General features: G+C 46.2%; 1 protein-coding gene across 1 annotated transcript in view; it reads left to right on the top strand.

Annotated features, from left to right (window-relative positions):
• The first annotated feature begins 12,644 nt into the window (after positions 1–12,644).
• LOC106566152 (protein phosphatase 1 regulatory subunit 1A) overlaps positions 12,645–26,143 on the top strand; it is a 42,885-nt gene continuing 29,386 nt past the window's right edge. Inside the window, exon 1 of the mRNA XM_014134008.2 lies at positions 12,645–13,099. Within this exon, the coding sequence (XP_013989483.1) occupies positions 13,019–13,099 (81 nt within the window). The 5' untranslated portion in view covers positions 12,645–13,018. The remainder of the gene's footprint in view (positions 13,100–26,143) is intronic.

Here is a 26,143-nt window from a genome sequence, read left to right as displayed (position 1 = left end):
CACACTGGACTCTACCCACACACTAGAATCTACACCCCCACACTGGACTCTACACCCACACTGGCCACTAAACCCACACTGGACTCTACCGACACACTAGAATCTACACCCCCACACTGGACTCTACACCCACACTGGACTCTATACCCACACTGGACTCTAAACCCACACTGGAATCTACCCAGACACTGGACTCTACCCAGACACTGGACTCTACACACACACTGGACTCTACATCCACACACTGGACTCTACACCCACACACTGGACTCTACCCACACACTGGACTCTAAACCCACACTGGACTCTAAACCCACACATTGGACTCTACCCAGACATTGGACTCTACACCCAAACTGGACTCTACACCCACACTGGATTCTACAAACACACTGGACTCTACCCACACACTAGAATCTACACCCCCACACTGGACTCTACACCCACACTGGCCTCTAAACCCACACTGGACTCTAAACCCACACTGGACTCTACACCCACACTGGCCTCTAAACCCACACTGGACTCTAAACCCACACTGGACTCTACACCCACACTGGCCTCTAAACCCACACTGGACTCTACCCACACACTAGAATCTACACCCCCACACTGGACTCTACACCCACACTGGCCTCTAAACCCACACTGGACTCTACCCACACACTAGAATCTACACCCCCACACTGGACTCTACACCCACACTGGACTCTATACCCACACTGGACTCTAAACCCACACTGGAATCTACCCAGACACTGGACTCAACCCACACACTGGACTCTACACACACACTGGACTCTACACCCACACACTGGACTCTACACCCACACACTGGACTCTACCCACACACTGGACTCTACACCCACACTGGACTCTAAACCCACACTGGACTCTACCCACACACTAGAATCTACACCCCCACACTGGACTCTACACCCACACTGGACTCTATACCCACACTGGACTCTAAACCCACACTGGACTCTATACACACACTGGACTCTACATCCACACACTGGACTCTACACCCACACACTGGACTCTACCCACACACTGGACTCTACACCCACACTGGACTCTAAACCCACACTGGACTCTACCCAGACATTGGACTCTACACCCAAACTGGACTCTACACCCACACTGGATTCTACAAACACACTGGACTCTACCCACACACTAGAATCTACACCCCCACACTGGACTCTACACCCACACTGGACTCTAAACCCACACTGGACTCTACACCCACACTGGCCTCTAAACCCACACTGGACTCTAAACCCACACTGGACTCTACACCCACACTGGCCTCTAAACCCACACTGGACTCTACCCACACACTAGAATCTACACCCCCACACTGGACTCTACACCCACACTGGCCTCTAAACCCACACTGGACTCTACCCACACACTAGAATCTACACCCCCACACTGGACTATACACCCACACTGGACTCTATACCCACACTGGACTCTAAACCCACACTGGAATCTACCCAGACACTGGACTCTACCCAGACACTGGACTCTACACACACACTGGACTCTACACCCACACACTGGACTCTACACCCACTCACTGGACTCTACCCACACACTGGACTCTACCCACACACTGGACTCTACACCCACACTGGACTCTAAACCCACACTGGACTCTACTCAGACATTGGACTCTACACCCAAACTGGACTCTACACCCACACTGGATTCTACAAACACACTGGACTCTACCCACACACTAGAATCTACACCCCCACACTGGACTCTACACCCACACTGGCCTCTAAACCCACACTGGACTCTAAACCCACACTGGACTCTACACCCACACTGGCCTCTAAACCCACACTGGACTCTAAACCCACACTGGACTCTACACCCACACTGGCCTCTAAACCCACACTGGACTCTACCCACACACTAGAATCTACACCCCCACACTGGACTCTACACCCACACTGGCCTCTAAACCCACACTGGACTCTACCCACACACTAGAATCTACACCCCCACACTGGACTCTACACCCACACTGGACTCTAAACCCACACTGGAATCTACACCCACACACTGAACTCAACCCACACACTGGACTCAACCCACAAACTGGACTCTACCCACACACTGGACTCTAAACCCACACTGGACTCTAAACCCACACTGGACTCTAAACCCACACTGGACTCTAAACCCACACATTGGACTCTACACCCACAATGGACTCTAAACCCACACTGGACTCTACCCACACACTGGACTCTACACAGACACTGGACTCTACACCCACACACTGGACTCTACACCCACACACTGGACTCTACACCCACACTGGACTCTGCCCACACACTGGACTCTAAACCCACACTGGACTCTACACCCAGACATTGGACCCTTCACCCACACTGGACTCTAAAAACACACTGGACTCTACACCCACACTGGCCTCTAAACCCACACTGGACTCTACCCACACACTAGAATCTACACCCCCACACTGGACTCTACACCCACACTGGCCTCTAAACCCACACTGGACTCTAAACCCACACTGGACTCTACTCACACCCTGGACTCTACCCAGACACTGGACTCTACCCAGACACTGGACTCTACCCAGACACTGGACTTTACACCCACATTGGACTTTAGACCCACACTGGACTCTACACCCACACACTGGACTCTACACCCACACACTGGACTCTAATCCCACACTGGACTCTACCCATACACTGGACTCTATAAACACACTGGACTAAACCCACACACTGGACTCTACCCACATACTGGACTCTACGCCCACACTGGACTCAACAACCACACTGGACTCTAAACACACACTGGACTCTACACACACACTGGACTCTACACCCACACACTGGACTCTACACCCACACACTGGACTCTACCCACACACTGGACTCTACACCCACACTGGACTCTAAACCCACAATGGACTCTACCCAGACATTGGACTCTACACCCAAACTGGACTCTACACCCACACTGGATTCTACAAACACACTGGACTCTACCCACACACTAGAATCTACACCCCCACACTGGACTCTACACCCACACTGGCCTCTAAACCCACACTGGACTCTAAACCCACACTGGACTCTAGACCCACACTGGACTCTAAACCCACACTGGACTCTACACCCACACTGGCCTCTAAACCCACACTGGACTCTACCCACACACTAGAATCTACACCCCCACACTGGACTCTACACCCACACTGGCCTCTAAACCCACACTGGACTCTACCCACACACTAGAATCTACACCCCCACACTGGACTCTACACCCACACTGGACTCTATACCCACACTGGACTCTAAACCCACACTGGAATCTACACCCACACACTGAACTCAACCCACACACGGGACTAAACCCACACTGGACTCTAAACCCACACTGGACTCTAAACCCACACATTGGACTCTGCACCCACAATGGACTCTAAACCCACACTGGACTCTAAACCCACACTGGACTCTACCCACACACTGGACTCTACACAGACACTGGACTCTACACCCACACTGGACTCTGCCCACACACTGGACTCTAAACCCACACTGGACTCTACCCACACACTAGACTCTACACCCAGACATTGGACCCTACACCCACACTGGACTCTAAAAACACACTGGACTCTACACCCACACTGGCCTCTAAACCCACACTGGACTCTACCCACACACTAGAATCGACACCCCCACACTGGACTCTACACCCACACTGGCCTCTAAACCCACACTGGACTCTAAACCCACACTGGACTCTACTCACACCCTGGACTCTACCCAGACACTGGACTCTACCCAGACACTGGACTCAACCCAGACACTGGACTTTACACCCACATTGGACTTTAGACCCACGCACTGGACTCTACACCCACACACTGGACTCTAATCCCACACTGGACTCTACCCATACACTGGACTCTATAAACACACTGGACTTAACCCACACACTGGACTCTACCCACATAATGGACTCTACGCCCACACTGGACTCAACAACCACACTGGACTCTAAACACACAATGGACTCTAAACACACACTGGACTCTACACACACACTGGACTCTACACCCACACACTGGACTCTACACCCACACACTGGACTCTACCCACACACTGGACTCTACACCCAAACTGGACTCTACACCCACACTGGATTCTACAAACACACTGGACTCTACCCACACACTAGAATCTACACCCCCACACTGGACTCTACACCCACACTGGCCTCTAAACCCACACTGGACTCTAAACCCACACTGGACTCTAAACCCACACTGGACTCTAAACCCACACTGGACTCTAAACCCACACTGTACTCTACACCCACACTGGCCTCTAAACCCACACTGGACTCTACCCACACACTAGAATCTACACCCCCACACTGGACTCTACACCCACACTGGCCTCTAAACCCACACTGGACTCTACCCACACACTAGAATCTACACCCCCACACTGGACTCTACACCCACACTGGACTCTATACCCACACTGGACTCTAAACCCACACTGGAATCTACACCCAAACACTGAACTCAACCCACACACGGGACTCAACCCACAAACTGGACTCTACCCACACCCTGGACTCTACCCAGACACTGGACTCTACCCAGACACGGACTCTACCCAGACACTGGACTTTACACCCACACTGGACTTTAGACCCACACTGGACTCTACACCCACACACTGGACTCTACACCCACACACTGGACTCTAATCCCACACTGGACTCTACCCATACACTGGATTCTATAAACACACTGGACTAAACCCACACACTGGACTCTACCCACATACTGGACTCTACGCCCACACTGGACTCAACAACCACACTGGACTCTAAACACACACTGGACTCTACACCCACACTGGACTCTACACCCACACTGGACTCACACCCACACACTGGACTCTACACCCACACACTGGACTCTACACCCACACACTGGACTCTACAACCAGACATTGGACTCTACACCAACACTGGACTCTACACCCACACTGGACTCTACACCCACACTGGACTCTACCCACACACTAGAATCTACACCCCCACACTGGACTCTACCCACACATTGGACTCTACAACCACACTGGACTCTAACCCCACACTGGACTCTATCCACACACTGGACTCTACCCAGACACTGGACTCTACCCAGACACTGGACTCTACACCCACACTGGCCTCTAAACCCACACTGGACTCTACCCACACACTAGAATCTACACCCCCACACTGGACTCTACACCCACACTGGACTTTAAACCCACACTGGACTCTAAACCCACACTGGACTCTACCCACACACTGGACTGTACCCACACACTGGACTCTACCCAGACACTGGACTCTACCCAGACACTGGACTTTACACCCACACTGGACTTTAGACCCACACTGGACTCTACACCCACACACTGGACTCTACACCCACACACTGGACTCTAATCCCACACTGGACTCTACCCATACACTGGACTCTATAAACACACTGGACTAAACCCACACACTGGACTCTACCCACACACTGGACTCTACGCCCACACTGGACTCAACAACCACACTGGACTCTAAACACACACTGGACTCTACCCACTCAAGACTCTACACCCAGACATTGGACTCTACACCCACACTGGACTCTACACCCACACTGGACTCTAAACACACACTGGACTCCTAAACCCACACTGGACTCTACACCCACACTGGACTCTACACCCACACTAGACTCTACACCCAGACATTGGACTCTACACCCACACTGGATTCTACACCCACACACTGGACTCTACACCCACACTGGACTCTACACCCACACACTGGACTCTACACCCACACACTGGACTCTACACCCACACTGGACTCTACCCACACTGGACTCTACCCACACTGGACTCTACACCCACACTAGACTCTACACCCAGACATTGGACTCTATACCCACACTGGACTCTAAACCCACACTGGACTCTACCCAGACACTGGACTCTACACCCCCACTAGACTCTACACCCAGACACTGGACTCTACACCCACACTGGACTCTAAACACACACTGGACTCTAAACCCACACTGGACTCTACACCCACACTGGACTCTACACCCACACTAGAATCTACACCCCCACACTGGACTCTACACCCACACTGGACTCTACATCCACACTGGACTCTAAACCCACACTGGACTCTACCCACACACTGGACTCTACCCAGACACTGGACTCTACCCAGACACTGGACTCTACCCACACACTGGACTCTACCCCCAGACATTGGACTCTACCCCCACACTGGACTCTACCCCCACACTGGACTCTAATCCCACACTGGACTCTACCCATACACTGGACTCTATAAACACACTGGACTTAACCCACACACTGGACTCTACCCACATAATGGACTCTACGCCCACACTGGACTCAACAACCACACTGGACTCTAAACACACAATGGACTCTAAACACACACTGGACTCTACACACACACTGGACTCTACACCCACACACTGGACTCTACACCCACACACTGGACTCTACCCACACACTGGACTCTACACCCAAACTGGACTCTACACCCACACTGGATTCTACAAACACACTGGACTCTACCCACACACTAGACTCTACACCCCCACACTGGACTCTACACCCACACTGGCCTCTAAACCCACACTGGACTCTAAACCCACACTGGACTCTAAACCCACACTGGACTCTAAACCCACACTGGACTCTAAACCCACACTGTACTCTACACCCACACTGGCCTCTAAACCCACACTGGACTCTACCCACACACTAGAATCTACACCCCCACACTGGACTCTACACCCACACTGGCCTCTAAACCCACACTGGACTCTACCCACACACTAGAATCTACACCCCCACACTGGACTCTACACCCACACTGGACTCTATACCCACACTGGACTCTAAACCCACACTGGAATCTACACCCAAACACTGAACTCAACCCACACACGGGACTCAACCCACAAACTGGACTCTACCCACACCCTGGACTCTACCCAGACACTGGACTCTACCCAGACACGGACTCTACCCAGACACTGGACTTTACACCCACACTGGACTTTAGACCCACACTGGACTCTACACCCACACACTGGACTCTACACCCACACACTGGACTCTAATCCCACACTGGACTCTACCCATACACTGGATTCTATAAACACACTGGACTAAACCCACACACTGGACTCTACCCACATACTGGACTCTACGCCCACACTGGACTCAACAACCACACTGGACTCTAAACACACACTGGACTCTACACCCACACTGGACTCTACACCCACACTGGACTCACACCCACACACTGGACTCTACACCCACACACTGGACTCTACACCCACACACTGGACTCTACAACCAGACATTGGACTCTACACCAACACTGGACTCTACACCCACACTGGACTCTACACCCACACTGGACTCTACCCACACACTAGAATCTACACCCCCACACTGGACTCTACCCACACATTGGACTCTACAACCACACTGGACTCTAACCCCACACTGGACTCTATCCACACACTGGACTCTACCCAGACACTGGACTCTACCCAGACACTGGACTCTACACCCACACTGGCCTCTAAACCCACACTGGACTCTACCCACACACTAGAATCTACACCCCCACACTGGACTCTACACCCACACTGGACTTTAAACCCACACTGGACTCTAAACCCACACTGGACTCTACCCACACACTGGACTGTACCCACACACTGGACTCTACCCAGACACTGGACTCTACCCAGACACTGGACTTTACACCCACACTGGACTTTAGACCCACACTGGACTCTACACCCACACACTGGACTCTACACCCACACACTGGACTCTAATCCCACACTGGACTCTACCCATACACTGGACTCTATAAACACACTGGACTAAACCCACACACTGGACTCTACCCACACACTGGACTCTACGCCCACACTGGACTCAACAACCACACTGGACTCTAAACACACACTGGACTCTACCCACTCAAGACTCTACACCCAGACATTGGACTCTACACCCACACTGGACTCTACACCCACACTGGACTCTAAACACACACTGGACTCTAAACCCACACTGGACTCTACACCCACACTGGACTCTACACCCACACTAGACTCTACACCCAGACATTGGACTCTACACCCACACTGGATTCTACACCCACACACTGGACTCTACACCCACACTGGACTCTACACCCACACACTGGACTCTACACCCACACACTGGACTCTACACCCACACTGGACTCTACCCACACTGGACTCTACCCACACTGGACTCTACACCCACACTAGACTCTACACCCAGACATTGGACTCTATACCCACACTGGACTCTAAACCCACACTGGACTCTACCCAGACACTGGACTCTACACCCCCACTAGACTCTACACCCAGACACTGGACTCTACACCCACACTGGACTCTAAACACACACTGGACTCTAAACCCACACTGGACTCTACACCCACACTGGACTCTACACCCACACTAGAATCTACACCCCCACACTGGACTCTACACCCACACTGGACTCTACATCCACACTGGACTCTAAACCCACACTGGACTCTACCCACACACTGGACTCTACCCAGACACTGGACTCTACCCAGACACTGGACTCTACCCACACACTGGACTCTACCCCCAGACATTGGACTCTACCCCCACACTGGACTCTACCCCCACACTGGACTCTACCCACACACTGGACTCTACCCCCAGACATTGGACTCTACCCCCACACTGGACTCCACCCCCACACTGGAGTCTACACACACACTGGACTCCACCCGCACACTCACACATAATTACACTGACATCCCAACACACACACACACACACTACATACGACCACACACAAACAACATGAACACACATGCATACTGATGTCACACCCACACTTTCACACTCACCACATGTGCTGCTGTTACTGTCTATTATCTATCCTTTATCCCTACCTACAGTATACTGCTGTTACTGTCTATTATCTATCCTTTACCCCTACCTACAGTATACTGCTGTTACTGTCTATTATCTATTCCTTACCCCTACTTACAGTATACTGCTGTTACTATCTATCTATCTATCCTTTACCCCTACCTACAGTATACTGCTGTTACTGTCTATTATCTATCCTTTACCCCTACCTACAGTATACTGCTGTTACTGTCTATTATCTATCCTTTACCCCTACCTACAGTATACTGCTGTTACTGTCTATTATCTATCCTGTTGTCTAGTCACTTTACCCCTACCTTCAGTATACTGCAGTTACTGTCTATTATCTATCCTTTACCCCTACCTACAGTATACTGCTGTTACTGTCTATTATCTATCCTTTACCCCTACCTACAGTATACTGCTGTTACTGTCTATTATCTATGCTGTTGCCTAGTCACTTTATCCCTACCTACAGTATACTGCTGTTACTGTCTATTATCTATCCTTTACCTCTACCTACAGTATACTGCTGATACTGTCTATTATCTATCCTTTACCCCTACCTACAGTATACTGCTGTTACTATCTATCTATCCTTTACCCCTACCTACAGTATACTGCTGTTACTGTCTATTATCTATCCTTTACCCCTACCTACAGTATACTGCTGTTACTGTCTATTATCTATTCCTTACCCCTACTTACAGTATACTGCTGTTACTATCTATCTATCTATCTTTCCTTTACCCCTACCTACAGTATACTGCTGTTACTGTCTATTATCTATCCTTTACCCCTACCTACAGTATACTGCTGTTACTGTCTATTATCTGTCCTTTACCCCTACCTACAGTATACTGCTGTTACTGTCTATTATCTATCCTTTACCCCTACCTACAGTATACTGCTGTTACTATCTATCTATCCATTACCCCTACCTACAGTATACTGATGCTACTGTCTATTATCTATCCTGTTGTCTAGTCACTTTATCCCTACCTATATGTACATATCTACCTCAATGACCTCGTACGCCTGCACATGGACTCGGTACCTGTACTGCCTGCGTAGAGCCATGTTATATTTTTACTCCTTATTGTTATTTATTCCTGATTCGATTTTTCATTTTACAACGAGAAACATGTCTCCGCGTTATCAGGTATTAGACCTTATGACTTTAGGGAATATCTGTCTGCTGACAGATCAATAATACTATGATGTGCTGTGAGGGATGGAGGCTATGCTGCAGGATGTGACTGATCAGAGTGGAGGCTATGCTGCAGGACGTGACTGATCAGAGTGGAGGCTATGCTGCAGGATGTGACTGATCAGAGTGGAGGCTATGCTGCAGGACGTGACTGATCAGAGTGGAGGCTATGCTGCAGGACGTGACTGATCAGAGTGGAGGCTATGCTGCAGGACACGCCTGATCAGAGTGGAGGCTATGCTGCAGGACGTGACTGATCAGAGTGGAGGCTATGCTGCAGGACGTGACTGATCAGAGTGGAGGCTATGCTGCAGGACGTGACTGATCAGAGTGGAGGCTATGCTGCAGGACATGACTGATCAGAGTGGAGGCTATGCTGCAGGACACGCCTGATCAGAGTGGAGGCTATGCTGCAGGACGTGACTGATCAGAGTGGAGGCTATGCTGCAGGACACGCCTGATCAGAGTGGAGGCTATGCTGCAGGACGTGACTGATCAGAGTGGAGGCTATGCTGCAGGACGTGACTGATCAGAGTGGAGGCTATGCTGCAGGACGTGACTGATCAGAGTGGAGGCTATGCTGCAGGACATGACTGATCAGAGTGGAGGCTATGCTGCAGGACGTGACTGATCAGAGTGGAGGCTATGCTGCAGGACGTGACTGATCAGATTGGAGGCTATGCTGCAGGACGTGACTGATCAGAGTGGAGGCTATGCTGCAGGACGTGACTGATCAGAGTGGAGGCTATGCTGCAGGACGTGACTGATCAGATTGGAGGCTATGCTGCAGGACATGACTGATCAGAGTGGAGGCTATGCTGCAGGACGTGACTGATCAGAGTGGAGGCTATGCTGCAGGACGTGACTGATCAGAGTGGAGGCTATGCTGCAGGACGTGATCTATACTCGGCCCTGTCTTAGGACGGTAAGTTGGTGGTTGGAGACATCCCTCTAGTGGTGTGGGGGCTGTGCTTTGGCAAAGTGGGTGGGGTTATATCCTGCCTGTTTGGCCCTGTCCGCGGGTATCATCGGATGGGGCCACAGTGTCTTCTGATCCCTCCTGTCTCAGCCTCCAGTATTTATGCTGCAGTAGTTTATGTGTCGGGGGGCTAGGGTCAGTCTGTTACATCTGGAGTATTTCTCTTGTCTTATCCGGTGTCCTGTGTGAATTTAAATATGCTCTCTCTAATTCTCTCTTTCTCTCTTTCTGTCTTTCTCTCGGAGGACCTGAGCCCTAGGACCATGCATCAGGACTACCTGGTATGATGACTCCTTGCTGTCCCCAGTCCACCTGGCCGTGCTGCTGCTCCAGTTTCAACTGTTCTGCCTGCGGCTATGGAACCCTGACCTGTTCACCGGACGTGCTTGTTGCACCCTCGACAACTACTGTGATTATTATTATTTGACCATGCTGGTCATTTATGAACATTTTAACATCTTGACCATGTTCTGTTATAATATCCACCCTGCACAGCCAGAAGAGGACTGGCCACCCCTCATAGCCTGGTTCCTCTCTAGGTTTCTTCCTAGGTTTTTGGCCTTTCTAGGGAGTTTTTCCTAGGGAGTTTTTCCTAGCCACCGTGCTTCTTTCACATGCATTGCTTGCTGTTTGGGGTTTTAGGCTGGGTTTCTGTACAGCACTTTGAGATATCAGCTGATGTACGAAGGGCTATATAAATACATTTGATTTGATTTTGATTTGATTTTGGATCAGAGTGGAGGCTATGCTGCAGGACGTGACGGATCAGAGTGGAGGCTATGCTGCAGGACGTGACTGCTCAGAGTGGAGGCTGTGCTGCAGGACGTGACTGATCAGAGTGAATACAGCAGAGACTCTATCTGTCACAGCTTAATTTTATCATGACTTACGATGATCTAGATATGATATCTAATCTGACATGATTTATCACAGTCTCATCACGACTGAAAACATCTCTGTCTAATGTCTTGGCTATAAATGTAAAAAAAAAATACATCATGTATAACATTATATGTGTTATATATATATATTATATATGTTGAGAGTGACATTTAGTGTTTTATATGTTATGCAGTTAAGTGGAAGTATGTAGTGTTTGAGTGTAATGTGTAGGTGTGTGACTTTAAAAATATCCCACCTTTTAAAATATGTTTACTAAGCCTGGTGGTGTGATGTATTTGGCTGCTTCTAGGAGTTAGGAGAGCCTATGCCTCCGGCATGGTTGGATTCTGCAGATAAGCCCCAGTGCACGACCAGCCAATAGAAAGAGAGAGAGTGGAGAGGGGGCGGGGTCGTGTAGAGGGAGCCAGACTCAGCAAATGAGAGAGAGAGAGAGAGAGAGAGAGAGAGAGAGAGAGAGAGAGAGAGAGAGAGAGCACAGTATGCCCTTGCCTCCCTCCTTCCTCTCTATTATAAAACTGAAAGGAGACTGAATAGAGAGGAACAGTAGAGCTGGATAACAAAGAAAGACACTGAAAAGAGTACGGCATAGAAAGGACAGGGAGAGAGAGAAAGTGGGTAAAATAACGGGACGTGTGTGAAGAGAGAAAAAGAGAGACAGACAGAGCTCAGTGTAGCAACATCACCACCTCTCTTCCATAGCTACCTTTACCCCCTCCCTCCCTCCGTCCTCCTTTCTGTACTCCATCTCCCTTGGTTCTCCCTCCTCCTTTCTGTACTCTGTCTCCCCTGGTTCTCTTCTTCTCTGTCTACTACTATTACCGCCAGCAGGACCATGGATACAGGAAGCCCCAGGAAAATCCAGTTCACCATGCCTCTCCTGGACTCTCACCTGGACCCAGAGGCTGCTGAACAGGTGAGAGAGAAGGCTGGGGAAGGGAGGGGAGGCAGGGAGGGCTGAGGAGGGGAGGACAGGGCAGGGGGGGGCAGGGATGGCTAAGGAAGGGGAGGAAGGGGGGGGGGCAGGGAGGGCTGGGGAGGGTGGTATAGGAGGCTTGGAGGGGGGGGGGGTCAGCGAGGACAGTCACACGGAGTGATGGTACAGGACCTTACACAAGCTGTTAGCTTTTCTAGGTGATACTTACGGGATCAAAGAGTTACAGTTTTACCAGTGCTATTGCACTCAGTCTCCAATCTGAAAAGGCAGGTTCGGCATGGTGAGGGGTCACAGGGTTATGGAACAGGACTTCACAGCCTCTCAATAGTGTCCGTTCTGAGCGCTGTAGAGACATTCAGTGTGTTGGGATCAATTAGTTATGACAGGGGACGTTGTAGCCCCTATAGAGCAGAGTCTCCATTCTGTACAGGGCAAGGGACCTTTCGAAAGCTTTTATTGTGTTTCTGGATCAAATAGTTGCAGTGATTTTCGTGCTATTGCAGTTGCAGACTCCATGGTATTAGGAATTGTTGTGTTACTGTTATGTGTGAAATTATATGTTGAATGTTCAAAGAACAGCTAACTTTTAAAGATTTTTTTCAAGTTTTGCTCTTTATTCAAATCAAATCAAATGTTATTGGTCACATACACATGGTTAGCAGATGTTATTGCGAAATGCTTCTAGATCCGACAGTGCAGCAGTATCTAACAGGTAATATCTAACAACTCCACAACTAAACCTAATACACACAATCTAGTAAAGGAATGGGATGAGAATATACAAGTGTATAATATATGGATGAGCAGTGACAGAGTGGCTAAGATGCAATACATAGTAAAGAATAGATAGATATTGAAGGATACAGTATACAGTATATACATGTGAGATGAGTAATGTGAGATTGGTAAAATTTATGAAAGTGACCAATGATATAACGTCTGTTGGTAGGCAACCACCTCTCTGTGCCAGTGGTGGCTGTTTAACAATCTGATCTCCTTTTCAATCTCTCTGTCCCAGCTTTAATGCACATGCACTGACCTCGCCTTCTGGATGGAAGCGGGGTAAACAGGTAGTGGCTCGGGTGGTTATTGTCCTTGATGATCTTTTTTTTTTGCCTTCTTGTGACATCGGTTGTTGTCGGGTGCTGTAGGTGTCCTGGAGGGCAGGTAGTTTTCCCCCCTGGTGATGTGTTGTGTAGACCGCACCATCCTCTGGAGAGCACACACCACTGGTACCAAGAGAGAACGGTTGGTTAACTGTCTCCCTGGACTATGTTGTCATCAGCTACAATACCGGTCAAAAGTTTTAAACATTGTAGAATAATAGTGAAGACATCAAAACTATGAAATAACACATATGAAATTATGTAGTAACCAAAATGTTAAACAAGTGTTAAACAAAATCAAAATATATTTGATATTTGAGATTCTTCAAATTAGCCACCATTTGCCTTGATGACAGATTTGCACACTCTTGGCATTCTCTCAGGCAACATCCAGACAGAGTCATCTGACTAGTTAAGTATTGAGCGAGTCAATGGTACTTCCTGCTTTAGTTTTTGCTTGTATGCGGGAATCAGGAGAATAGAGTTATGGTCAGACTTGCCAAGTGGAGGGCGAAGGAGAACTTTGTACACGTCTCTGTGTGTGGATTAAATTCCTCTGTTTGCACATGTAACATGCTGGTAGAAATGAGGTAAAACGGATTTAAGTTTCCCTGCATTAAAGTCCCCGGCCACTAAGAGCGCCGCCTCCGGATGAGCATTTTAAATGAATAGAATAGAAAATATTAGAATAGAATAGAAAATACTAGAATAGAACAGAAAATACTAGAATAGAAAATAATAGAACAGGAAATAATAGAATACAACAGAAAATAATAGAATAGAAAATAATAGAATAGAATAGAATAGAAAATACTAGAATAGAATAGAAAATAATAGAATAGAATAGAAAATATTAGAACAGGAAATAATAGAATAGAAAATACTAGAACAGGAAATAATAGAATAGAATAGAAAATACTAGAATAGAATAGAAAATAATAGAACAGAAAATACTAGAACAGGAAATAATAGAATAGAATAGAAAATACTAGAATAGAATAGAAAATAATAGAACAGGAAACACTAGAATAGAAAATAATAGAATAGAAATAATAGAATAGAATTTCAAATAATATAACTTAAAATAATAGAACAGAAAATAAAATAATAGAAAATAATAGAATAGAATATAAAATACTAGAATAGAATATAAAATACTAGAATAGAATATAAAATACTAGAATATAAAAAAATAGAATAGAAAATAGAATAGAATAGAAAATACTAGAATAGAATAGAAAATAATAGAATGTAATAGAATAGAATAACTAGATGGTCATTAGGGACACGGAAGTTAATACTGCATATTGGGGCTTTGGGTGCCTCACTGTCTGGAGAGGTTGTACTGTAGTGAAGAAGACATCCCATTTCTTCCATGTAATAAATATAACATGAATAACACAGATAGAGTGTATTCATTATGAATGAGAGAGAGGGATAACGAGAATAGAGTCAGAGCTACTCGACTTCATGCTGTCACAGAGAGTCAGATGGAGCTGCTGGGGCTTTACAGGGTGACAGCTATACAATAGTAGTAGTAATGTTAGGCAGTGGCGACCCGTCATTCAGGGCAGTATATCTATTATCTGTGGGGGTTGCCTGTTTTGTATGCTATTTTGGCGTTAATATTTGTCACATATCAGTTGGCAAACTATGTAAAAAAAAATAATCTAAAAATCTTTGAGTTAATAAAACCTCCATACAAACATGGTCTCTTTTTTGTTTTCTTGAGTAAGGCAGCTCCAAAATGCAGGTGCTGTCTGTGGTGGTGGGGCAGCCAGCGGAAAATAAGGGTTGCTAATGTTGCGCTGTGATTGGCTTAGTGTTCTGTCACTCATTGTGACACTACGTCACTGACAAATCTAAGGGTAGAGCTAGAAAATTCAAGGTTATTGGCCACAGATAAAATGATGTCAAATCACCTCATATCTACAGTAGCTTTGATTAGACTTTCAAAATCTTAGCTAGCTGTCATCATCATGAATTAAGTCGACAATCTACTGGCAAATCCTTTTTAATCCTTGTCATATGAAGAAAAATAATGAAGAGAAATTATAGATAAAACGCATTGGTGCTCATCGGCCATTGAACATAAACATTACACAACAACAATAAGTGGTTTGGAATGAATCAGTGGCTAACTGCAAGCATTGCAAGGTAATCATTAGCCTGCTATTCAGTGGAGTGGGTGTGCGGTCCCAATTCTCAGTTTAAAGGTCTCCTTTCCAAGCTTAAAATGATAAACATTCAACATTGGCCATGTTGCCAATCCAGCATGATTTCTTCCGCGCTCAAAACAACTGTTAACTCAGAACTGGAAAATCTGACTTCAATGAGTTCAAGACAACTGGGAAATCAGGAAAAAACAAGCTCTGACTGGGAAAATACGTTTTGAACGGTCATCCAACTCGGAATTGTAAGTCGGGAACTCTGGCCTCTTTCTACAGCTCTGGCCTGAAGATCACTGACGTCATCATGATTCGATCTTGTCTTTTTCCGAGTTCCCAGTTGTCTTGAAAGCAACACAAATCCAGAGAACGCCATATTTTTATGACAAAGTTTGATGACAAAATGTACCCACAAAGGACTGCCGGTCCACCTTCCTGGTCAAGTGAGCACAGCACAATAAGGTGAGTCCAAAACTGTATTGCATGCTGCTGTATAAATTATGTAATATGCCAGGGAGATACAGCGCATTCGGAAAGTTTTCAGACCACTTGACTTTTTCCACATTTTGTTTCGTTACAGTCTAAAATGGATCAAATCAAATAAATTCCTCATCAACCTACACACAATATCCCATTATGACAATGCGAAAACAGGTTTAATACATTTTTGCAAATGTATTAAATATAAAATACATAAATACCTTATTTACGTAAGTATTCAGAACCTTTGCTATGAGACTCGAAATTGAGCTTATCACAGGTGCACCCTGTTTATCATCCTTGAGATGTTTCTACAACTTCATTGGAGTCCAGCTGTGGTAAATTAAATGGACATGATTAGGAAAGGCACACACCTGTCTATATGAGGTCACACAGTTGACAGTGCATGTCAGAGCAAAAACCAAGCCATGAGGTCAAAGGAATTGTCCTTAGAGCTCCGAGACAGAATTCTGTCAAGGCACCGATCTGGGGAAAGGTACCAAAAAATGTGTGCAGCATTGAAGGTACCCAAGAACACAGTGGCCTCCATCATTCTTTAATGGAAGAAATTTCGAACCACCAAGACTCTTCCTAGAACTGGCCGCCCGGCCAAACTGATCAATCAAGGGGGAAGGGCCTTGGCCAGGGAGGTGACCGAGAACGTGATGGTCACTCTGACATAGCGCTCGAGTTTTTCTGTGGCGATGGGAGAACTTTCCAGAAAGACAACCATCTCTGCAACACTCCTCCACCAATCAGGCCATTATGGTAGAGTGGCCAGACGGAAGCCACTCCTCAGTAAAAGGCACATGACAGCCCGCTTGGAGTTTACCAAAAGGCACCTAAAGACTCTCAGACCATGAGAAACAAGAATCTCTGGTCTGATGAAACCAAGATTGAACTCTTTGGCCTGAATGCCAAGCGTCACGTCTGGAGGAAACCAGGCACCATCCCTACGATGAAGCATGGTGGTGGCAGGATGCTGTGGGGATGTTTTTCAGCAGTAGGGACTGGGAGACTGGTCAGGATGGAGGAAAAGATGAACGGAGCAAAGTGCAGAGAGATCCTTGATGAAAACCTGCACCAGAGCACTCTGGACCTTAGACTAGGATGAAGGTTACCCTTCCAAGAGGACAATTACCCTAAGCACACAGCCAAGACAATGCAGGAGGGGTTTCGGGACAAGTCTCTGAATGTCCTTGAGTGGCCCAGGCAGAGCCCGGACTTGAACCCGATTGTAGCATCATACTCAAGAAGACTCGAGGCTGTGATTGCTGCCTAAGGTAATTCAACAAATTACTGAGTGAAGGGTCTGAATACTTATGTAAATGTGATATTTCAGTTTAGTATTCTTTTTTATAAATTTGCAAACATTTCTAAAAAACAGTTTTTGCTTTGTCATTATGGGGTATTGGGCGTAGATTGATGAGGTAAAAAACGATTTAATCAATTTTAGAATAAGGCTGTAACATAACAAAATGCAGAAAAAGTCAAGGGGTCTGAATACTTTCTGAATGCACTGTATGTATACTTTAGCTAAGAAATTAATACTAAATATATGTTGTGTAGTAAGCTGTTAGTGGCCCATGTGCCTCACTCTAATAATTTGGTCTATTTTCTCATCTTAATTTCACCTACTGTTCTGACTTGTTAGTGCACATGTAGCCTGTAACCTGTTTTAAAGAAATGTAATAAACACATTTTGTAAGATCTTTCAATGTCTGTTTTCATGCCCCCTTCATTTATCCTATGGTTCTGACTTGGTGTACAGGGAGAACATTGTAAGAACGGCCCATGTTCTGAATTCTGTCGCTGTACATTTCAAAAGTGCTGAACAAATAGTTATATTGACTACGTCCATGCTAGCTCGCTCATTAATGTCTTCATTGAAATGAAGACATTTAATTGAAAGCGGGAAAAATCCATATATTAGCCGCGTCATTGTTTAAGCCGCGAGGTTCAAAGCCTGGGAAAAAAGTTGCGGCTTATAGTCCGGAATTTACGGTATGCTGATGATTCAACCACATACGCATCAGCAACCACAGCTAATGAAGTCACTGAAACCCCTTTTTTCACCTTTATTTATCTAGGCAAGTCAGTTAAGAACAAATTCTTATTTTCATTGACGACCTAGGAACAGTGGGTTAACTGCCTTGTTCAGGGGTTGAACGACAGATTTTTACCTTGTCAGCTCAGGGATTCGATCTTGCACTAGGCTCTGCCTGGCACCAGTCTGTTTTGGAATGGGTGGCCAGTAATAAACTGGTCCTGAACATCTCTAAAACTAAGAGCATTGTATTTGGTACAAATAATTCCTTAAGTGCTAGACCTCATCTGAATCTGGAAATGAATGGTGTGGCTGTTGAACAAGTTGAGGAGACTAAATTACTTGGCGTTACCTTAGATTGTAAACTGTCATGGTCAAAACATATAGATTCAATGGTTGCAAAGATGGGGAGAGGTCTAGCCATAATAAAGAGATGCTCTGCTTTTTTGACACCACACTCCAAAAAGCAAGTTCTGCAGGCTATGGTTTTGTCTAATCTTGATCATTGTCCAGTCGTGTGGTCCAGTGATGCAAGGAAAGACCTAGTTAAGCTGCAGCTGGCCCAGAACAGAGCGGCACATTTTGCTCTTAATTGTAATCAGAGGGCTGATATAAATACTATGCATGCCAGTCTCTCTTGGCTAAGAGTTGAGGAGAGACTGATTGCATCACTTCTTCTTTTTATAAGGAACATTAATGTGTTGAAAATCCCAAATTGTTTGCATAGTCAACTTACACACAGCTCTGACACACACACTTGTCCCACCAGACATGCCACCAGGGGTCTTTTCATAGTCCCCACATCCAGAACAAATTCAAGAAAATGTACAGTATTATATAGGGCCCTTATTGTATGGAACTTCCTTCCATCTCATATTGCTCAAATAAACAGCAAACCTGGTTTCAAAAAACAGATAAAGCAACACCTCACTGCACAACGCCTCTCCCCTATTTGACCTAGATAGTTTGTGTGTATGCATTGATATGTACAGTAGTGTGCCTTTTAAAAAATGTATGTAGTTCTGTCCTTGAGCTGTTCTTGTCTAATGATGTTCTGTATTATGTCATTCTGTGTTATGTTTCATGTTTTGTGTGAACCCCAGGAAGAGTAGCTGCTGCTTTTACAATAGCAAATGGGGATCCTAATAAAATACCAAAAATACCAAACTTTACCTCAGAGGCTAGCACAGAGCCAAGCAGAGCCTGGCTTGACTGGTGTGGGCATCACAGTATTTCAGTGTGGCCAAAGAGTGCTTGGGTGTTTAAGTAATTGAGTATTTCAGGGTTTCAGTGTTTAGGTATAAACCAGGCATCACAGCCTACTAAGGATTTTATTTTCTCTTAATCATTTCACAATCAGCTTTTACCAGTTGATGTAGACACAAATAAAATCATTTTTTTCAATACAATTTTTCTGAAATACGTGCATATGTTTGTCTCACTTCAGGACCAGACTTTTCCAGAGCAGATTGTGGATAAATACTTTTCAAATCATTATATCTGTATAATACTAAATACATGCATTTTTGGCTAATTCATTCAAATAAAATATTATGTAGAATAGAAAAAATGACAGAATATCAACAAATCCCCTATTGGAAAGTCTGGAGAATATATCTAAGGATAAGCACAGATCATTTGGTGAATGCAGATGCTTCTGAAGCTGAGAACAATTAGTTGGCATGCAGGAAGAGTCTGACTTTCAGGAAATGTCAGTTAAAGACAAGTACACTGAATTAAGACTACCAAGTGCCAAAAGCCTATTTCGAAGCAATCCATCTCTTCAAAATAGGTTTACTAAATGTAGTCCAGTATGTAACATTGTCTATGAAATGGGCTTTGAAATTCTGTGTAATTCAATGTAGTGAGCTTTGAAAAGATTGATGTATGTCTATTTTAAAGTTGTTAAAAATCATAAAATGCTATATGATGGTAGTATGATAATCTAAAGAAACATTTTCATAGTTTTTATGTGTACTTTTTAAAATACTAATATTAATGGACCAAAATACCAAAAAATCTCTACATTTATAAAAATGTAATTTCAGCCAGTGGTGCTGAAAAGTATTTCTGCATTTCATTTTGGGGTGTCTCAGTGTGGAGCAGCAGCGGAATTGCAGTGTTTCAGTGTTTCAGTGTCTGTTTCTGTTTTTCTGTGAGCCCTGTTGTACCTTGACAGTTTAATACTGTAGGTCAGGCTCTGGAGAGAAGCAGCATTCACTGTCCATCAAACTATCTTTCTAGGGGTGGAGTCCTGGAGATGGAGTCCTGGGGATGGGGTCCTGGGGGATTGAAGTTCTTGGGGTTGGAGTCCTGGGGGTTGGAGTCCTGTAGGTTAGAGCCCTGTGGGTTGGAGCCCTGGGGGATGGAGCCCCGGGGGTTGGAGCCCCGGGGGTTGGAGCCCTGGGGGATGGAGTCCTGGCGGGGTGGAGTTAAAATGATGAATTGCGGCATTTCTAGGTAATGTAACTCCACTTTGGTAGGCTTGAGTAAACGTCATCCACATTATTCTGCATTTTATAAGCTGATGTCTAGACATATCTTTGTCCCTAGCTGGGAGCATTGCTGTTAATTTCTAGTGCTTCTGGGAGGCAGTTTTGGACATTTCAGGTCAGAGATACTGTGTTGGCTAAAACAGCACTTGTCTGTCCTACATTTAAAAAGATTCTGGAAGCAAATCTGTTTTAATAAGTTTGTATGGTCTTATTACTGTAACTGAAATGCATGCAAATCCTCATGATCTATTCTTAGCTACTGCAATACTGAGAGAAGCCAGTACTTTACACAATAACCATATTACTAATATGTACAACAGATATCTATGTTTCCTTTGACTGAAATTATATTTCAACTGCATTTCCTGGTGCCCAGTAAAATATGGTTCTTGTTAATTGTAGGATACAGAAATATAGCCGCTGCAAATGTTATATAATCTAATGTTATTTTGATATCTATACAGATAGGAATGAAGGTAAACAACAGTAGTGATAGTGGTGGATGTGTCTGTAGACTAGCTGCAGACTGCAGACTAGCCTTCTCCTCTGACGAACCTCCCTGTTGGTTCACCGTGAATTTTAGAGTTGAATTTCAAATCAAATCAAGCTTTATTTGTCACATGTGGTAGACTTTACTGTGAAATGCTTACTTACAAGCCCTTAACCAACAGTGCAGTTCAATTAGAGTTAAGAAAATATTTACCAAATGAACTGAAGTAAAAAAATAATAAAAAGCACTGGCCACAGTGTCACGACTTCCGCGAAGTCAGCTCCTCTCCTGGTTCGGGCGGCATTCGGCGGTTGATGTCACCAGCTTTCTTGCCATCACTACTCCATTTTTCATTGTTCCATTTGTTTTGTCTTGTTCCCTGCACACCTGGTTTACATTCCCAATCCCACTGCATGTATTTATTCCTCTGTTCACCCCCATGTATTTGTGTGAATTTGTTTCGTGTTACGTGTTTGAGGTTACGCGCCAGGCTGGTGTTTATGATCCATGTTATTGCATGTGGTATGTTTGTTTGATATCATTAGCTTTTGTGACTGTGTTTTGCGCTCTGCACTTTTTCTATTGTGGCTGGAGGTTTTGACGCAGTTGCGTCCGTCTGCTGTTTTCTCCTGCCTCAATAAAGTGTGCGCCTGTTCACAACTCTCTGCTCTCCTGCACCTGACTTCGCTACCAGTACGCACCCAACACCTTGACACCCAGTGATATACTAGGCCTTACGCACTACCCTCTGTAGCACCTTACAGTCAGATGCCAAGCAGTTGCCATACCAGGCGGTGATGCAGCCGGTCAGGATGCTCTCGATGGTGCAGCTGTAGAACCTTTTGAGGATCTGAGGACCCACGCCAAATCTTTTCAGTCTCCTGAGGGGGAAAATGTTTTGTCGTGCCATCTTCATGACGGCCTTGGTGTGCTTGGAACATGATAGTTCGTTGGTGATGTGGACACCAAGGACCTTGAATCTCTCGACGCGCTCCACTACAGCCCTGTAGATGTTAATGGGGGCCTGTTCGGCCCGCCTTTTCCTGTAGTCCACGATCAGCTCCTTTGTCTTGCTCACATTGAGGGAGAGGTTGTTGTCCTGGCACCACACTGCCAGTTCTCTGACCTACTCCCTATAGGCTGTCTCATCATTGTCAGTGATCAGGCCTACCACTGTTCTGTCGTCAGCAACTTTAATGATGGTGTTGGAGTCGTGTTTGGCAATGCAGGTGTGGGCGAACAGGGAGTACAGGAGGGGACTAAGTATACACCCCTGAGGGGCCCCAGTGTTGAAGATCAGCGTGGCAGACCCTTACCACCTAGAGGCGGCCCGTTAGGAAGTACAGGATTCAGTTGCAGAGGGAGGTGTTCAGTCCCAGGGTCCTTATCTTAATGATGAGCTTCGTGGGCACTATGGTGTTGAACGCTGAGCTGTAGTCAATGAACAGCATTCTCACATAGGTGTTCCTTTTGTCCAGGTGAGAAAGGGCAGTGTGGAGTGCGATTGAGATTGCCCCATCTGTGGATCTGTTGGGGCGGTATGCGAATTGGAGTGGGTCTAGGGTGTCCGGTAGGATGCTGTTGACGTAAGCCATGACCAGCCTTTCAAAGCACTTCATGGCTACCGACGTGAGTGCCACGGGGCGGTAATCGTTTAGGCAGGTTACCTTCGCTTCCCTGGGCAAAGGGACTATGGTGGTCTGCTTGATACCACACCCTGGTAATCCGTCTGGCCCGCGGCTTTGTGAATGTTTACCTGTTTTAAGGTCTTGCTCACATTGGCTACCGAGAGCATTATCACACAGTCATCCAGAACAGCTGGTGTTCTCGTGCATGCTTCAGTGTAGTTTTCCTCAAAGCAAGCATAAAACAAATTTAACTCGTCTGGTAGGCTTGCGTCACTGCGCAGCTCGCGTCCGGGTTTCCCTTTTTACTCTGTAATAGTTTTCAAGCCCTGCCATATCTGACGAGCGTCAGAGCTGGTGTAGTAGTATTCAATCTTAATCCTGTATTGACGCTTTGCGTGTTTGGTGGTTCATCGGAGCGCATAGAGGGATTTCTTATAAGCGTACGGATTAGTGTCCCGCTCCTTGAAAGTGGAAGCTCTAGCCTTTAGCTCAATGTGATGTTGCCTGTAATCCATGGCTTCTGGTTGGGATATGTATAGTGGAGCGATGCATAGGGTGTTTGCCTTTCACGCTTGTGACCCGGGTTTGCTTCCTTGTTCTGCCATTCGCTACAGTATCCATAGCACAATGAGATTTAATTATAGGCTACTGTAAGTCTATTAGACTGTAACCCTGCTACTGAACAAACTCTGTGGTGCTAAACCAGCACTGTGCTACTGAACCAGCTCTCTGCTACTGAACCAGCTCTATAATACTGAACCAGCTCTATAATACTGAACCAGCTCTACAATACTGAACCAGCTCTATGCTACTGAACCAGCTCTGTGCTACTGAACCAGCTCTCTGCTACTGAACCAGCTCTATAATACTGAACCAGCTCTATGCTACTGAACCAGCTCTGTGCTACTGAACCAGCTCTGTGCTACTGAACCAGCTCTATAATACTGAACCAGCTCTGTGCTACTGAACCAGCTCTGTGCTACTGAACCAGCTCTGTGCTACTGAACCAGCTCTGTGCTACTGAACCAGCTCTATGCTACTGAACCAGCTCTATGCTACTGAACCAGCTCTGTGTTACTGAACCAGCTCTGTGTTACTGAACCAGCTCCGTGCTACTGAACCAGCTCTGTGCTACTGAACCAGTGGTGTGCTACTGAACCAGCGGTGTGCTACTGAACCAGCGGTGTGCTACTGAACCAGCGGTGTGCTACTGAACCAGCGGTGTGCTACTGAACCAGCGGTGTGCTACTGAACCAGCGGTGTGCTACTGAACCAGCTCTGTGCTACTGAACCAGCTCTGTGCTACTGAACCAGCGGTGTGCTACTGAACCAGCCGCGTGCTACTGAACCAGCTGTGTGCTACAGAACCAGCTGTGTGCTACAGAACCAGCTCTATGGTACTGAACCAACTCGATGATACTAAACCAACTCTATGATACTGAACCAACTCTATGATACTGAACCAACTCTATGATACTGAACCAGCTGTGTGCTACTGAACCAGCTGTGTGCTACTGAGCCAGCTCTATGATACTAAACCAACTCTATGGTACTGAACCAGCTCTATGGTACTGAACCAGCTCTATGATCCTAAACCAACGCTGTGCTACTGAACCAGCTGTGTGCTACTGAACCAGCTCTGTGCTACTGAACCAGCTCTATGGTACTGAACCAGCTCTATAATTCTAAACCAACTCTGTGCTACTGAACCAGCTGTGTGCTACAGAACCAGTTGTGTGCTACAGAACCAGCTTTATGATACTAAACCAACTTTGTGCTACTAAACCAGCTGTGTGCTACTGAACCAGCTCTGTGCTACTGTTCTGTTGTGCACCCCTGATCCTGAGCTTCATAGAGAAGAAGGATTTCTGTCAGGGCAGAAAAAGAGACGGAGGCAGGAAAGTCCCAAAAACCTCCCTATTCCCTTTATACTGCATGGGCCCTGGTCTGAAGTAGCGCACTACTAGCCTATGGGCTCTGGTCTAAAGTAGTGCACTACTACCCTATGTGCCCTGGTCTGAAGTAGCGCGCTACTGGCCGATGGGTCCTGGTCAAAAGTAGTGCCCTATATCGGGACTAGGGTGCAATTTGGGATGAGAACTGCTGGCCCTCAAAAGCCCATGAATAATTTGGATGATCCAAAGTTGAACAAGACCGCTGTTACAAGGACAGGTCTATGAATAGTTCTATGTGATGGTAGTAGAAAGATGTTAGTCCAGTCCTTGTTTCATACAATATAGAGCAATAGATGAAACATCCCAAGGCAGGCTGTAGATGGATGGTATTTTGTTATTTGGTGAAATTCAGACCAGACTGTATGAATCAGAGAGAGAAGCATTGACTGACATGAACTGGTTATACAGAAATGAAGGGTTGTATTATATTATTTCTATTGTTACTATGATCCATCAGAACAACTGAAGAACTGTATTTTTCCTGCGCATTGGAATTCTTCACATAAGCGACAGTAACATAATCTATGACTCTCCGTGCCCTTTCTCTCTGTAAGACAGGGCTCTTTTTGTTCTCCTTGTGGGAGTTATGATGAATGTGAAGGAGAGGGAGTTGGCAGCGAAGTGTGATGGACAGAGGCTCTGCATGGGTGTAAC

Source organism: Salmo salar, chromosome ssa12, assembly GCF_905237065.1.
Source record: "Salmo salar chromosome ssa12, Ssal_v3.1, whole genome shotgun sequence".
NCBI classification, from domain to species: Eukaryota; Metazoa; Chordata; class Actinopteri; order Salmoniformes; family Salmonidae; genus Salmo; species Salmo salar.
The sequence above is the reverse complement of the archived record's forward strand: the minus strand, read 5'-3'. Positions and strand labels throughout refer to the sequence as shown.